The sequence below is a fragment of the Chiloscyllium punctatum genome, chromosome 44, assembly GCF_047496795.1.
Source record: "Chiloscyllium punctatum isolate Juve2018m chromosome 44, sChiPun1.3, whole genome shotgun sequence".
NCBI lineage: Eukaryota > Metazoa > Chordata > Chondrichthyes > Orectolobiformes > Hemiscylliidae > Chiloscyllium > Chiloscyllium punctatum.
Window position 1 is genome coordinate 50,611,780 of NC_092782.1, and position 15,339 is coordinate 50,627,118.

Consider the following 15,339-nt stretch of genomic DNA (forward strand, 5'->3'; position numbering starts at 1 on the left):
CATGCCTTCATCTTTGCCTTTGCCACTATGGGTCCTCGCTGGACCTCGCCAATGCAGATACCGCCGATACCACATCAGCCCAAACTCAACTCTGCCATCGTCATGAGTCTACTTTGGGCCCACATTGCCAATGCAGCCACTGCTGATGCCACTGGGCCTCGTACTGAGTTCAAACTCACCTCCACTGCCGCCTCCTTGAATCTGCGCTGGATGCAGATGCCATGTCCAACCCAAACTCTTGCACAATAGCAGCCACGGGTCAGCACTTGATGTTCCCAAATGTACCCCCCATGACTTAGCATATAAAGTGGGGAGATAAAGAGTTAAATAAATGAGTTGGGTGGGAACATGAGGAGGTACAAACCTGATGGGGTTGAGAAGGCAGAAATGAACATGAGGGTTTAGGGGGTCATCGAGGTGAAACAGGCTAAACCTGAAAATCGCTCCCTGGAATACTAGCTGTATTACCTTCTCGGCTTATCCTAATTGCAGTTGCACAGTGAAGGTGAAGAATAGTTGCAGGCACACCCACAGACTGGCAGAGGAAGTGTGGAGAAAGCGAGGACTGCAGATGCTGGAGATTAGAGTCGAGAGTGTGGTGCTGGAAAAGCACAGCAGGTCAGGCAGCATCCAAGGAGCAGGAGAATCGACGTTTCGGGCATAAGCCCTTCATCAGAAATCAGAGGAAGTGTGACTGCTCACTGATCACATTACTGAAGAGCTGTTCTGTTTCTAATATGCCTTGGTTTCCTTCAATGCTGGGATTGAAAGGGGACATTGATGCCTATGGTACGCAGTATGGCTCATGCACATCTCAATGCAGATGAATATTGTGGAGCTCTGCTTTGTAACAGTTCAAGATATTTATACTGAGTTTGTTCTGGGGGTGTGGTGTCCATGATGGGCTCACACGCTCTGCCACAGATGAAATCTTGGTGGCTGTTTCTCATCCCCCTCCTGTCCCAGTGTTTCTCGACTCAGTTCAATCACAATAAGCTGTTTAATTGTCAGGACCCATCAACTAGACTCTTCAAACTGTGGTGAAGAATGTTTTATATGAGACACATTAAATAATGAACAAATAGTGTGGGGGAGGGATGGGGGAGAAAAATAGCTTAATCCTGAGTTAATAATCTGGAATCAAATATGTGATAAAATAAGAGTAATTGTCATGTCCTTTACAGCTAAGTGCACTTAGGGGCTTTCATCACTTTAATATTAAGTGTCATGTTAATGGGCCTGTCAATCACAGTCTTTTGCAAAGACACTTAGATCAGCTGCTAAGGTGTAGTAACGATCATTAGCTATTGTATTAGCTCTGGGCTGGCTGACTGTCTGTCCTTTTAAAATTAGGTGGGGGGATGCTGGAGAGAGACATCCAAAACTGACTTTCAGATTGCTGGATAATTACTGACAATCGCTTTCCCATTACCAGTTGAATCGTTTCTTTTGTAATGCCTTTTAGTCAGTTGGCTCTCAATTATAAAATCTGGTAAAGAAAGAAAGGCTTACATTTGGATCACATCATTTACAACCTTGGGACATCCCAAAGCACTTTGCAGCAAATTGAGGTACTGTGCTGCTGTCACTGCTGTGATACAGGTAACGGGTTGTCATGGTTGAGTAGATGGTGATTTGACTGGGAGGTACCTCAGCAAAGCCACAGTGTCGAATGTTATGATTGGAAACTTCTTCCCTGACATACAGTTGGAATCACACTGGTTTAGCTTCAATAATTCCAAACCTTACAACTGAAACTTCAGTTCAATAAAAACTGATACAGAGCCAATTTAGATAGTGTCCAGTTTGCGAAGTCAAGCAGTAACTCTCTGACCTGACTGAATCCTTCATACGGCTTTGTTCAAACCTAGCTCAAGAACCATGTTCAGTCTTCAGCAAACAGTCCTCTCTTCTAAGTCTGGACTTCCACAGTTGTCAGTTGTCACAAAATGTGTTCTTCAAGTCCCACTCCTAATACAGCTTTGCTGGCCACCTCTCTCCATATCTTCACAAGCCACTACAAATCTACTTCACCTTAAACAAGCCTCCCTTGTATCTTTGCCTGTGTGATAATGTGCCAGCTAATTGTTGTTCCTCCTAGTATTTTCTCCGCCATCTCTGACACTCTTCCACTGGCTCGCCCCAATATATTCCCCATCTCCAATAATCCTGATTCTCCACATCCTCTGTGGTTTTTATTTTCTCTACCCCTCCTGAAGATGACTGGGAAGAAAGTGAGAACTGCAGATGCTGGAGATCAGAGTCGAGAGTGTGGTGCTGGAAAAGCACAGCAGGTCAGGCAGCATCCGAGGAGCAGGAGAGTCGACGTTTTGGATGAAGAGCTTATGCCTGAAACGTCGATTCTCCTGCTCCTCGGATGCTGCCTGACCTGCTGTGCTTTTCCAGCAACACACTGAAGGTGAATGGGTGTGATTTCAGACTCTGCAAATACCCTGTAGCTCTCATTAGCCCTACCTCAGGCAGCCATTCCTTTAATGTGAACCTAGACTGTGAATCGTGAGAGCATTCTACATGAGAGCACCTTCTTGTGGAATTTTCTCAATGCCATTTGTAGAAAAAGCAATGGTTTTGTCGAATAAGATAAGGACACTTTAGCAAATCTTGCAGCAGAGAAACTGAAGCCTTTGCATCAGGGGGACAAATCCGTGGAATTTCCTCTTTGATGTTAGCCAGGAAACTCATGATATGGAATTGTAAATTGACAGCATACAGGAAATCATTCTGCCCATTTATGCCTGTGCCAGCTCTTTGAAAGCATTTTCTAATTAACTTATTTCTCATTTCAAACATGTATGTAATTCTCTTTTGAAAACTGCTATTGAAACCTCTTCCACCATCTTTTCTGGCATTACAATCATGATCATTAAGTTTGTTGTGAGGGAAAAATCAAAGTTCCTCCTTTTAGCTAACATTCTTTCAATGAAGCACAAAAAGCATCATTCCTAAGGAGCATTGCATGAGAGGCTACTACTCAAGCCACGGTGAACAGCAGAGTGACTGTGGATTGCAGTAGTTAGTAGTTGTTACATTGTTCATCCAGGCTGCTGTTGTGTGTGGAAGGACATAGCCAGGAAATGGAGTTCCAGCTAGTTTCTGGTGTCAGTGATGTGTGACAGCCATTACACAAAGGCAGGCAATGACCTAGTGGTAATAGTGGTATTGTTGCTAGATCACTAATCCAGCCCTCTAGTAATGTTCTGGGGGCCTGAGTTCAAATTCTGCCATGGCAGCTGGTTGAATTTCAATTCAAGTTTTATAACATCTGGAATTAAAGATCTCACGATAACTAAATAATTCATTGAAGGAAAAGCCCTTCTGGTTCACTAACTTCCTTTTGGGGAGGAAAGTGCCATCCCTACCTGGTCTGGCCTACATGTGATTCCAGACTCTCAGCAATGTGGTTGACTCTTAAACTGCCCTCTGGGCAATAAATGCTGGCTCAACAGTGACTCTCTCATCCTGTGAATGGTTTACAATAAAATGCTGACCAGAAAATGCCCTCAAACTGTGGGGTGGTGCCACAGTCAAAATATGGAGTTGTTTATAAAATTTAACAACATCGATGGGCTTAATTCATTTATCTTATGTTTCTAACTGTTGCACACTTTTGACTGAAAAACAGTTAATTTAAAGGAAATCTTTTTTTTAACCCTGTTTCATTGATGACCATGTTTTCAGCTTTTTGGCTCTAAGCTCGAGAATTCACTTCTTATATGTCTCTGTCTTTTCATTTCGTTCTCCTTCCTAAGAAACTCTTTGAAGCTTCCCTGTTTGATTAAACCTTTGAGACTCGGCTCAATACCTGCTTTTGTGCTTCCACTTCAGATTTTGTGACAGTTTATCACCTTAAAAGGTGGTAAAAGCAATTTAACAGAGCAATAAATAGAACTATAAGTTTGTGAAATATATATCCTGCTATTTTGCATTTGCTTTTTCTCCTACGGACACCTCTGCTTTATTCTGGGACACTGCTCCATGTGAGCCAGGCTCCCTCTGTGTCCCACCTCTGTGACCATTCCTCAGGTGTGTAAACAAACTCTCCTTTCTTAGACAGGCCCTCGATATCGAGGATGACTTGCTTCCACTCCGAATTGATGTGCTGTGAGATGGATGATAACTCCAGCAAGTGACCTATGGACCCTGCCACATGTAGAGCAGGTGTTGTCCGAAGGCTCGGTGGGGTGGGGGGGGGGGGGGGGGGAGTGGGGGGTTGATGGGATGTTTGGAGGTCTGTGTGCTCCCTCTGACCTCTCAACATCTTGTCTGCGCATTCCCAGCAGTCCCTGGGTCCTACCTGAATGAGACCTCCAAGTTTTGGCAGCTCACGAGCCAGGATATCCCAGGAGTCTTTGGGGAATGTCTGACCTATTTGGGAATACTTTGAGGACATCACTGACACATTCCTCCTGCCCTCCCAGGAGTCTCCTGCCACGACTCAGATCTGAGTGGAGCAGTTACTTTGGGAATCTGGTGTCAGGCGCCTGCCAGTCAGAGCTGGCTTTGAGTGATCTGTGGGAGGTGATGGTCAAGTGGCACTATTGCTGGATTTTAAACCAGAGACCCAGGTAATGTTCTGTGAACCTGAATTTGAATCCTGCCAGTACTAATGATTCAATATGAGATCAAGAAATGTTTGGAAGAGAGACCCTGAAAGCATTGCCAGAATATAGGGGCGGTACGGTGGCTCAGTGGTTAGCACTGCTGCCTCACAGCATCAGTGACCCAGGTTCACTTCCAGCCTCGGACAACTGTCTGTATGGAGTTTACATGTTCTCTTCATGTCTGCGTGGGTTTCCTCTGGGTGTTCTGGTTTCATCCACAGTCCAAAGGGAGTGTTGCTGAACAAAGAGACCTTGGAGTGCAGGTTCATAGCTCCTTGAAAGTGGAGTCGCAGGTAGATAGGATAGTGAAGAATGTTTTCCTTTATTGGTCAAGGTATTGAGTTGGGAGGTCATGTTGCGGCTGTATAGGACATTGGTTAGGCCACTGTTGGAATATTGCGTGCAATTCTGGTCTCCTTCCTATTGGAAAGATGTTGTGAAACCTGAAAGGGTTCAGAAAAGATTTACAAGGATGTTGCCAGTGTTTGAGGATTTGCGCTATAGGGAGAGGCTGAACAGGCTGGTGCTGTTTTCCCTGGAGCGTCAGAGGCTGAGGGGTGACCTTATAGATGTTTACAAAATTATGAGGGGCATGAATAAGGTAACTAGGTAAAGTCTTTTCCCTGGGGTCGGGAGTCCAGAACTAGAGGGCATAGGTTTAGGGTGAGAGGAGAAAGATATAAAAGAGACCTAAGGGCCAACTTTTTCACACAGAGGGTGGTATGGGTATGGAATGAATTGCCAGAGGTTGTGGTGGAGGCTGGTACAATTGCAACATTTAAGAGGCATTTGGATGGATATATGAATAGGAAGGGTTTGGAGGGATATGGGCCGGGTGCTGGCAGGTGGGGCTAGATTGGGTTTGGATATCTGGTCAGCATGGACAGGTTGGACCGAAGAGTCTGTTTTCCATGCTGTACATCTCTATGATTCTATGTGTCGGTGGACTGGCCATGCTCAATTGCTTTACAGAGTGCAGGTTAGGTGAATTAGACATGATTAAATTTGAGGTTTTGGGGGGATGGTAGGGGGCTGGAAGTGGGTGGGACATTCTTCAGTGCAAACTCAATGGGCCAAATGGCCTCTTTCTGCACTGTAGGTATTCTATGATTCCACTGCTGATTGTTAGGAAAATCCCTCTGGTTCACAAATGTCCTTTAGGGAAGGAAATTACCATCCTTACCCAGTCTAGCCCACATGTGATTCCAGACCCACAGCAATGTGGTTGACAATAAAGATGGGCAATAAATACTGCTCTGGCCATTGACGCCCTCATCCCGTGAATGAATAAAAAAAAAATCCGACCTAAGGGGCAACTTTTTCGTGCAGAGAGTGGTCCGAGTATGGAACGAGCTGCCAGGGGAAGTGATGGAGGCTGGTACAATTGCAGCATTTAAAAGGCATCTGGATGGGTATCTGAATAGGAAGGGTTTAGAGGGATATGGACTAAGTGCTGGCAAATGGATCTAGATTAGGTTACAATATCTGGATGAGTTGGACCGAAGGGTCTATTTCCGTGGTGTACATCTCTGTGACTCTATTAATGTTTTCCTGAAGCAGGAACTACTGAGTGAACATTGAACTGTTTTCCTCTCCTGCTCCATTGACCTTCACATTTAACCGTGATGTCCTGTCCTCCTTATAGTCAGGGCAGGATGGACTGTGTAAAACCTGGTATGTTTTTGATCATTGTCGATTAGGAGGATGAGAAAGGGTTTTAAAGCTAAGATATAAAAGGCTCAAAAAACCAAATGCAAATTCGGCGGTTCGCATAGGAGGGGACTAAAATGGTGGCTTGCTTTTAGAATTTATGTTCAGGTGTTTCTCCTTAAGTGAAAGAAAGGTTGGGAGGGGGGGCGGTTGGGGGCGTGCTCGCTGGTTTAGTTAAAGTGAGACAAGAGGAACAGAAATAAATAACTGGAAGCTGTAGGATAACATTTGGCAGCACAAAATTGGCAATCCTTCAGTAATTGCCCCCAGCTGACAGTTTGATAAATGAGGCAGTCTGAGAGCTGGAGAGCTGTGGCTGCATTCCGAGAAGCAGCAGTCTGTTCTTGATGAGTGGGATGAAACCCAATTGCCGAGTCCCCAACATTATCCCAGTCATTGTATCATCCCAGGGGCTAAGAGCAACCTGTTTTTCCTGGACTCCAGCCATGGTGCTGCTGCTGTCCTCTGCATCGTGCAGAAACTGCCTTGTGCACGGCTTCCTGGTACCCGCTCTGGTCGTTGGGTGGTGGTGGCCATTGTGCCATGCAGTTTGGAATTGACTCCCACCAGTCCTTAGCATGGCAGCACATTAGCATCAACAGGGCTGTTCTGCCAGGCATGGAAGTTAATCCCAAATCCCACAGGAAATCCTGAAACAGACGTCAAAATTAAAACCGGTCTCCTGTGAGTTTGGTAATGAATTTCCTGGCAGGTTAGCACAAGTATCAAAACCTTCTGTAGGCTCACCACTTGTCTTTCAGTGTAACCTCATCCAGCTTTATATCTTGGTTGTCTAAGACCTCTGTATCCCTCCAAACCTGACCTTTTGAGCATCACTGATTCCATCAATTCATTGTTAGTGGCCATGCTATCAACTGCTTTGGCCACAAGCTTGGAATTCTCTTTCTAAGTCCCTCTGTCTCTTCAGCTCCAGCTCCTTCATTAAGGCATCCTCAAAGCTTTCCTCTTTGGTCGAACATTTTGCTTGCTAAGAACTCTGTGAAATGACTTTGAGACCTCAAAGATGCTATAAAAATGCATGATTTGGAGATGCCAATGTTGGACGGGGGTGTACAAAGTTAAAAACACACACCAGGTTATAGTCCAACAGGTTTAATTGGAAGCACTAGGTTTCGGAGCGCTGCTCCTTCTTCAGGTGATTCACCAGAACAATCACCTGATGAAGGAGCAACGCTCCGAAAGCTAGTGCTTCCAAATAAACTTGTTGGACTATAACTCGATGTTGTGTGATTTTTAACTTTATAAAAATGCAAGTTGTCATTGTTATTAGCCTGTGTGTGTGTGTGTGTGTGTGTGATCTATTGAGAAACCTGTTTTAAAGCTATCCTTTGAATTGCTTAGTTATTGAGAATGTGATTATGTTGAAGGGTTGGAAGTTGAGGAGAAAATGAGGCATTCCCCTGCCTTTCTGTAAGGGAGGAATTTCATTCCCTTAGCAATGTCTCCTCTGTGCCTTATGTGGTTCAAAACGGTGAAGGCTTTGGCTAATGATGAGCAACAGGTTGTGAAGGGTTATGGAGCTGCCTTTGCTGACTGTCTGACTTACTAAGAATTGTCTTTCCTTTCTGATAGGAGACCATCAAGTGGTGAAGCTTCACTTGAAGTCCAAGGAGACAGGCATGACCTTTGCCAGCACCAGCTTTGTCTTCTACAACTGCAGTGTCCACCATTCGTAAGTTTTCCCAGATCTTGTTTCTAGTTGCTGCTCCGTCAGCAGCAGTGCATTGTTGCAGTGGGTCATTGGAGCCCCATACTTCGGGTCATGTTTCATCTTGGTTCACTCGGACTGATGAAATGTAGACAAAAAAAATCTTGGAATTATATCTCCTCAGCCTCTTCTTTTCAAAGGAATTTAAGGATTGTCCTAGCTACAGTAGGAGAGTTCATACTGAATCAGGTGCGAACCATAGAATTCCTACCGTGTTGAAAGTCAAATCAACAGGTCATTCGGCCCTTCGGATCCACACCAAGCCTCCGAAAAGCATCCCACACAGACCCACCCCATCCTACCCTATTCGTGTTAGTCTGCATTTCCCACGGCCAATCCACTTAACCTGCACGTCTTTGGACTGTGGGAGGAAACCGGAGCACCCGGAGGAAACCCCATGCAGACGCAGGGAGAATGTGCAAACTCCATGCATATAGTTGCCCAAGTGCAAATGGAACCTGGGTCCCTGGCACTGTGGGGCAGCAATGCTAACCACTGAGCCACAATGTCCACTGTGCTGCCAATTTTTCTCTCTTTTCTTCACACTATTTCCAAGAGAAGAGTGCAAAGATGGGGAAAGCAAACTCACTGAACTTGGTAGAGCTACACTCTTAGGTTCAATTGAGTATAAGCTTGTTGTGGTTCTGTTCGCCGAGCTGGGAATTTGTGTTGCAGACGTTTCGTCCCCTGTCTAGGTGACATCCTCGGTGCTTGGGAGCCTCCAGTGAAGCGCTTCTGTGATCTTTCCTCCGGCATTTGTAGTGGTTTGAATCTGCCGCTTCCGGTTGTCAGTTCCAGCTGTCCATTGCAGTGGACGGTATATTGGGTCCAGGTCGATGTGCTTATTGATTGAATCTGTGGATGAGCACTCATCCACAGATTCAATCAATAAGCACATTGACCTGGATCCAATATACCGGCCCCTGCAATGGACAGCTGGAACTGACAACCGGAAGCGGCAGATTCAAACCACTACCAATGCCGGAGGAAAGATCACAGAAGCGCTTCACTGGAGGCTCCCAAGCACTGAGGATGTCACCTAGACAGGGGACGAAACATCTGCAACACAAATTCCCAGCTCAGCGAACAGAACCACAACAACGAGCAGCCGAACTACAAATCTTCTCACAAACTTTGAGTGAAAGCTTAATTGTTAGCAGGTATTTTGAGATATTTACTCTCCTGAAGGAAACCCAATTGTTACTGGGGGACTATAATTGAGACCGGTAAAGGCTATCCTTCTTTATATAGGTTTGGAGATTGATTCAGCAGCAGAACATCAACTCTTGAATTTGACTTTGTTTTTCTCTTTTTTAATCAAATAAATCAGTCCTGAAAGAAAAATAATAGAAAATATTTTAATAAAATATTTATTGCCGGGAAATTAATTTCATTTTCTCATAGCAGTTGATCATTAAAAAGAATATTGCTGAAAGTGATTAATTGTTTATTGCTGTGCCTGCACTGCAGCAGTTTTTAATGATCGAGTCGGTCTATAAAGCGTTGAATAAAAGATTAAATAAATAGACTGTAATTACTGATGTCAACTTATTAAAACAGGCAGAGTCTGAAACTCTACTGATTCCTTCAGCTTCCTCCCTCCCATCCCGCTGCAGGCATTCCCTATGGGAGTTCCCGGGGTTTTATAAATAGACAAATTGCATAAAGCACGATATGGTGGATCTTTATAAAACACTGGCTTGGCCTCAGCTGGAATCTACTTCTGGGCACCACACATCAGGAAGAATATGAGGTTATTTAACTGTGTTACTTGCGGAACGTTTCAGAGAACACCTCTGGGACACCCAGACCAACCAACCCAACCACCCCGTAGCTCAACACTTCAATTCCCCCTCCCACTCCACCAAGGACATGCAGGTCCTTGGACTCCTCCATCACCAGACCATAGTAATACGACGGCTGGAGGAAAAGCGCCTCATCTTCCGCCTAGGAACCCTCCAACCACAAGGGATGAACTCAGATTTCTCCAGTTTCCTCATTTCCCCATTTCCCCTCCCCCCACCTTGTCTCAGTCAAATCCCTCGAACTCAGCACCGCCTTCCTAACCTGCAATCTTCTTCCTGACCTCTCCGCCCCCACCCCATTCCAGCCTATCACCCTCACCTTGACCTCCTTCCACCTATTGCATTTCCAACGCCCCTCCCCCAAGTGCCTCCTCCCTACCTTTTATCTTAGCCTGCTGGACACACTTTCCTCATTCCTGAAGAAGGGCTTATGCCCAAAACGTTGATTCTCCTGTTCCTCGGATGCTGCCTGACCTGCTGCGCTTTTCCAGCAATACATTTTCAGCTTCTGTCCCCCTGATTCCTGTCCCCCCCCCTCCTCCCCCACCACCTACCCCCATCAATGGAAACAGTTTATTCCTTATCTTCTCTGTTCAGTAATGCTGTAGAACAAAGAGACCTAGGGGTTCAGGTGTATAATTTTTTGGAGTTTATGTCACATGTAGAACAAATTAGTTAAGAAGGCTTATTGCTCAGTTCTCTGTGTATAGGAGTTCAAATGTTACATTGAAGTTGTACAGGGTGTTGTTGAGGACTCCTCTGGAGTACTGTGCCCAGTTCTGGGCACCCTGTTATAGTAAGGATATTATTAAGCTAGAGAGGGTGCAGAAGAGATTTACCAGGACGTTGCTGGGAATGGAGAGTTAGAGTTATAAGGAGAGGCTGGATAGGCTGGGACTTTATTCACTGGAGTTTAGGAGGTTGAAGGGTGACCTTATAGAAGTTCACAAAGTCATGAGGGCCATAGATAAGGTGAATGGCAGGTGTCTTTTCCCTCGGGTGGGAGAGTTCAAGACAAGGGGACATATTTTTAAGATGAGAGGAGAAAGATTTATAAAAGGCTTGAGGGGTAACTTCTTTACACAGGGTTTCACATATGGAATAACTTCCAGAGGAAGTGGTAGATGTGGGTACAATTACAGCGTTTGAAAGACATTTGGATAAGTAAAGGAATAAGAAATGTTTGGAGGGATATGGGCCAAGCACAGGCAGGTAGGACTAGATTAGTTTGGGGTTGTGGTCGCATGGACTGGTTGGACCAAACAGTCTATTTCTGTGCTGTATGATTCTATGACAGTGTCCTCACAATTTTGAAAACTTCTATTCAATTTCCTCTCAACTTTCTGTACAGAGAACAGCCCTGGCATCTCCAATCTACCCCGTTCACTTGAATTGCTCCTAACCTAGAACCAAATCTTTTGGAATCTCACATCCTTTCTAAAGTGTGGCGCCCAGAAATCTACTCCAGTTGCAGACAAGCCAGTGTGTTATAAAGATTCACCATTCCTTGCTGTGTTCTATTTGTCCATTTACAAAGCCCAGGACCCTGCATGCTTTTCAGTCCTTCCTGAAACCACTGTGCCACCTTCAATGATTTGTCCACATAAACGCCTAGGTTTCTTGCTTTGGCTTCCTTTTGGATCGGAAATGTGAATGTGACATTGGGCAAATGGTTGGACCTACAGGCTGACTCATTGTCTTGTCCCGAGGGTTTCTATCCTCCGGTCTCAACAGAAGTCGGTGCTGAACAGTTGATGCATTGGTTTTAATTATCCAAAATTCAGGGAAGGATCCATTAGGTTTGAAAATAACGAATGTAACTGCTTTATTCAAAAAAGTGAAGGAGCCAGAAAGCAGGAACCTCGGGCCAATTGGCTTCATGTCTATGATAGGGAAGATGTTCTACTATTTAAGAAATTACAGCAAGGCACTTACACACTTTCAACATAATCAGGCAGAACCAACAAGGTTTTGTGAAAGGAAAATTGTTTTGGAACAATTTATACAAGTTCTTTGAGAACATAATGTGCTGTGGATAAAGGGGTGGATACACAATATTTAAATTTACAAAAGGCCATTGATAAGATGCCAAAGCAAAGGTTATTACAGAAAATAAAAGCTCATGATATAAGGGGTTTCACATTGGCATGGACAGAAGATTGGCTCACTAACAGGAAACAGAGAGTAGACACAAATGGATCGTTTGGTCATTGGCAGGACTAACGTGTGATATGCCACAGGGATCAGTGCTGGGACCTCAACCTTTTTACATAAATGCCTTGGATGAAGGAACCAAAGATAAAGCTGCCAAATTTCCTGATGACACAAAGTCAGACAGGAATGAAAGTTGTGAAGAGGACAAAAGGAGGTTACCGAAAGTTCAGATCGCTAAGTAAATGGGGAAAGATCTGGCAATTCTGCTACAAGATGGAAAAATATAAAATTGACCATTTTGATAGGAACATTTTTTTAAAAAGCATATTATTTAAGTGGTGAGAGATTGCAGAGCTTTGAGTGGCAGAGGGATGTGGTGCCTTAGTGCAGGAAGTGCAAAAACTTAGTGTACAGATAGCACATAGAACATAGAACAATACAGCGCAGAACAGGCCCTTCGGTCCTCGATGTTGCACCGACCTGTGAACTATTCTCAGCTCGTCCCCCTACACTATCCCAAAATCATCAATGTGCTTATCTAAGGATTGTTTAAAACTCTCTAATGTGGCTGAGTTGACGACATTAGCAGGTAGGGCATTCCACGCCCTTACCACTCTCTGCGTAAAGAACCTGCCTCTGACATCTGTCTTAAATCTATCACCCCTCAATTTGTAGTTATGCCCCCTCGTACACACTGACGTCATCATCCTAGGAAAAAGGATTTCACTGTCTACCCTATCTAATCCTCTGATCATCTTGTATGTCTCTATCAAATCCCCCTTTAGCCTTCTACCTTCCAATGAGAACAGACCCAAGTCTCTCAGCTTTTCCTCATAAGACCTTCCCTCCACACCAGGCAACATCCTGGTACATCTCCTCTACACCTTTTCCAATGCTTCCACGTCCTTCCTGTAGTGGGGCAACCAGAACTATACACAATATTCCAAGTGTGGCCACACTAGTGTTTTGTATAGTTGCAGCATGATATTGCGGTTCCGGAACTCAATCCCTCGATGAATGAAACCCAACATACCATATGCCTCCTTACCAGCACTATCCACCTGGGTGGCAACTTTCAGGGATCTATGCACATGGACTCCAAGATTCCTCTGCACATCCACACTACCAAGAATCTTTCCATTGACCCAGTCCTCTGCCTTCCTGTTATTCTTCCCAAAGTGCATCACCTCACATTTAGCTGCATTAAACTCCATTTGCCACCTCTCAGCCCAATTCTGCAGTTTATCCAAGTCCCCCTGCAACCTGTAACATTCTTCCACACTGTCCACTACTCCACCAACTTTAGTGTCGTCTGCAAATTTACTAATCCATCCACCTATGCCTGTGTCTAAGTCATTTATAAAAATGGCAAACAGCAGTGGTCCCAAAACAAATCCTTGTGGCACACCACTAGTGACCAGACTCCAGGTTGAATATTTTCCATAAACCACCACTCACTGCCTTCTTCCAGAAAGCCAGTTTCTAATCCAAACTGCTAAATCACCCTCAATTCCAATTCAGCAAGATTCAGCAAGAGTTTGGAAAGCAAATTGAATCTGGATTTTGTTTGTGGAATTGAATACAAAAATGGGGAGGTTATGCTTCACTTACACAGGACACTAATGAGATCACATCTGAAGGACTGTGTAATGTATAGATCTCCTTACTTAAGGAAGAAAAGATGTTGTGAAACATGAAAGGGTTCAGAAGAGATTTACAAGGATGTTGCCAGGATTGGAGGATTTGAGCGACAGGGAGAGGCAGAATAGGTTGGGGCTGTTTTCCCTGGAGTGTCAGGGGCTGAGGGGTGACCTTATAGAGATTTATAAAATCATGAGGGACATGGGTACGATAAATAGACAAAGTCATTTCCCTGGGGTGGGGGAGTTCAGAACGAGAGGGCATAGGTTTAGGGTGAGAGGGGAAAGATATAAAAGAGATCTGAGGGGCAACTTTTTCATGCAGAGGGTGGTGCATGTATGGAATGAGCTGCCAGAGGAAATGGTGGAGGCTGGTACAATTGCAACATTTAAGAGGCATCTGGATGGGTATATGAATAGGAAGGGTTTGGAGGGATATGGACCAACTGCTGGCAGGTGGGACAAGATTGGGTTGAGATATCTGGTCGGCATGGACAGGTTGGACCGAAGGATCTGTTTCCATGCTGTACATCCCTATGACTCTGTGACTCTATATTATAAATGTGTCTGAGATGATAATGGCTCAAAATCAGATTTATTTGATGCAAGAAGCAGCACTTTGCTTTCTAAAGACCAGGTGGGTTTATTGTTAGATTTTAATCATCGAATCACAATATCATAGAGTACAGCACAGAATGAGACCATTCATGTCATCATATCTGTGCCAGTGTTCCCTCCTTTCCCCCCAGATGCTACAACCATTTTTTCACATTACCTATTTATTCAATTCCCTTTTGAAAACTATTAATTCCATCATTCTATCGGGGAGTGTGCTCCAGATCCTATCCACTGATTTGTTTAAAAAAAAACTTTTCCTTATCCCACCTCTGATTCTATTGCCAGTCTCTTTACATTTGTGCCCTCATACAATTAACTGTTCAGCCATTTGAAACAGTTTCTCTTTGTTTAGTTGATCTAAATCCTTCATGATTTTAAATGCACCCACCAAATCTCCTTTTAGGCTTTTCTATTATGTGGAGAATACACCCAGTCTTTTCAGTGTGGACATCTTATCTAAAATAAGTAAAAACGAGGACTGCAGATGCTGGAAACCCGAGTCTGGATTAGAATGGTGCTGGAAAAGCACAGCAGGTCAGGCAGCATCTGAGGAGCAGGAAAATTGACAATATTCCGGCAAAAGCCCTTCATCAGAAATAGAGCTGTGGGGAGAAAGTAGCATAGAGTACAATAGGTGAATGGGGGTGGGGATGAAGGTGATAGGTCAGAGAGGAGGGTGGAGTGGATAGGTGGGAAGGAGGGAGGTCATAGAGAAAAACAGTGTGGAAACAGACCCTTCAGTCCAACATACCGACCAGATATCCTAAATTAATCTAGTGCTATTTCCCGGCATTTGCATCATATCCCTGTAAACTCTTCCTATTAATGTACCCATCCTTTCTTTAAACTTCACTGAGAATTGTGAAGTTCTTGCAATAGGAAGGCATAGAGATATTTCCTCACCAACCCGTTCAGAGATGCTATTACACAGGTCTGAAGCAGGTAGAATTTGAAACCAGGACTCTTGGCCCTGAGGTAGGGGCACTACCACTGCACCACGAGAACTTCATTCAGAAACACATATACTTAGCCAAAGATATCGAGAATTCAGATGACATGTG

General features: G+C 44.4%; 1 protein-coding gene across 8 annotated transcripts in view; it reads left to right on the top strand.

Moving 5' to 3' along the window:
* Positions 1–15,339, top strand: part of plxna4 (plexin A4) — a 632,909-nt gene that overhangs the window by 424,589 nt on the left and 192,981 nt on the right. For all 8 annotated transcript variants that reach the window (XM_072562914.1, XM_072562916.1, XM_072562917.1 and 5 more), the window contains exon 8: positions 7,926–8,025. In XM_072562914.1, the coding sequence (XP_072419015.1) occupies positions 7,926–8,025 (100 nt within the window). The remainder of the gene's footprint in view (positions 1–7,925; positions 8,026–15,339) is intronic.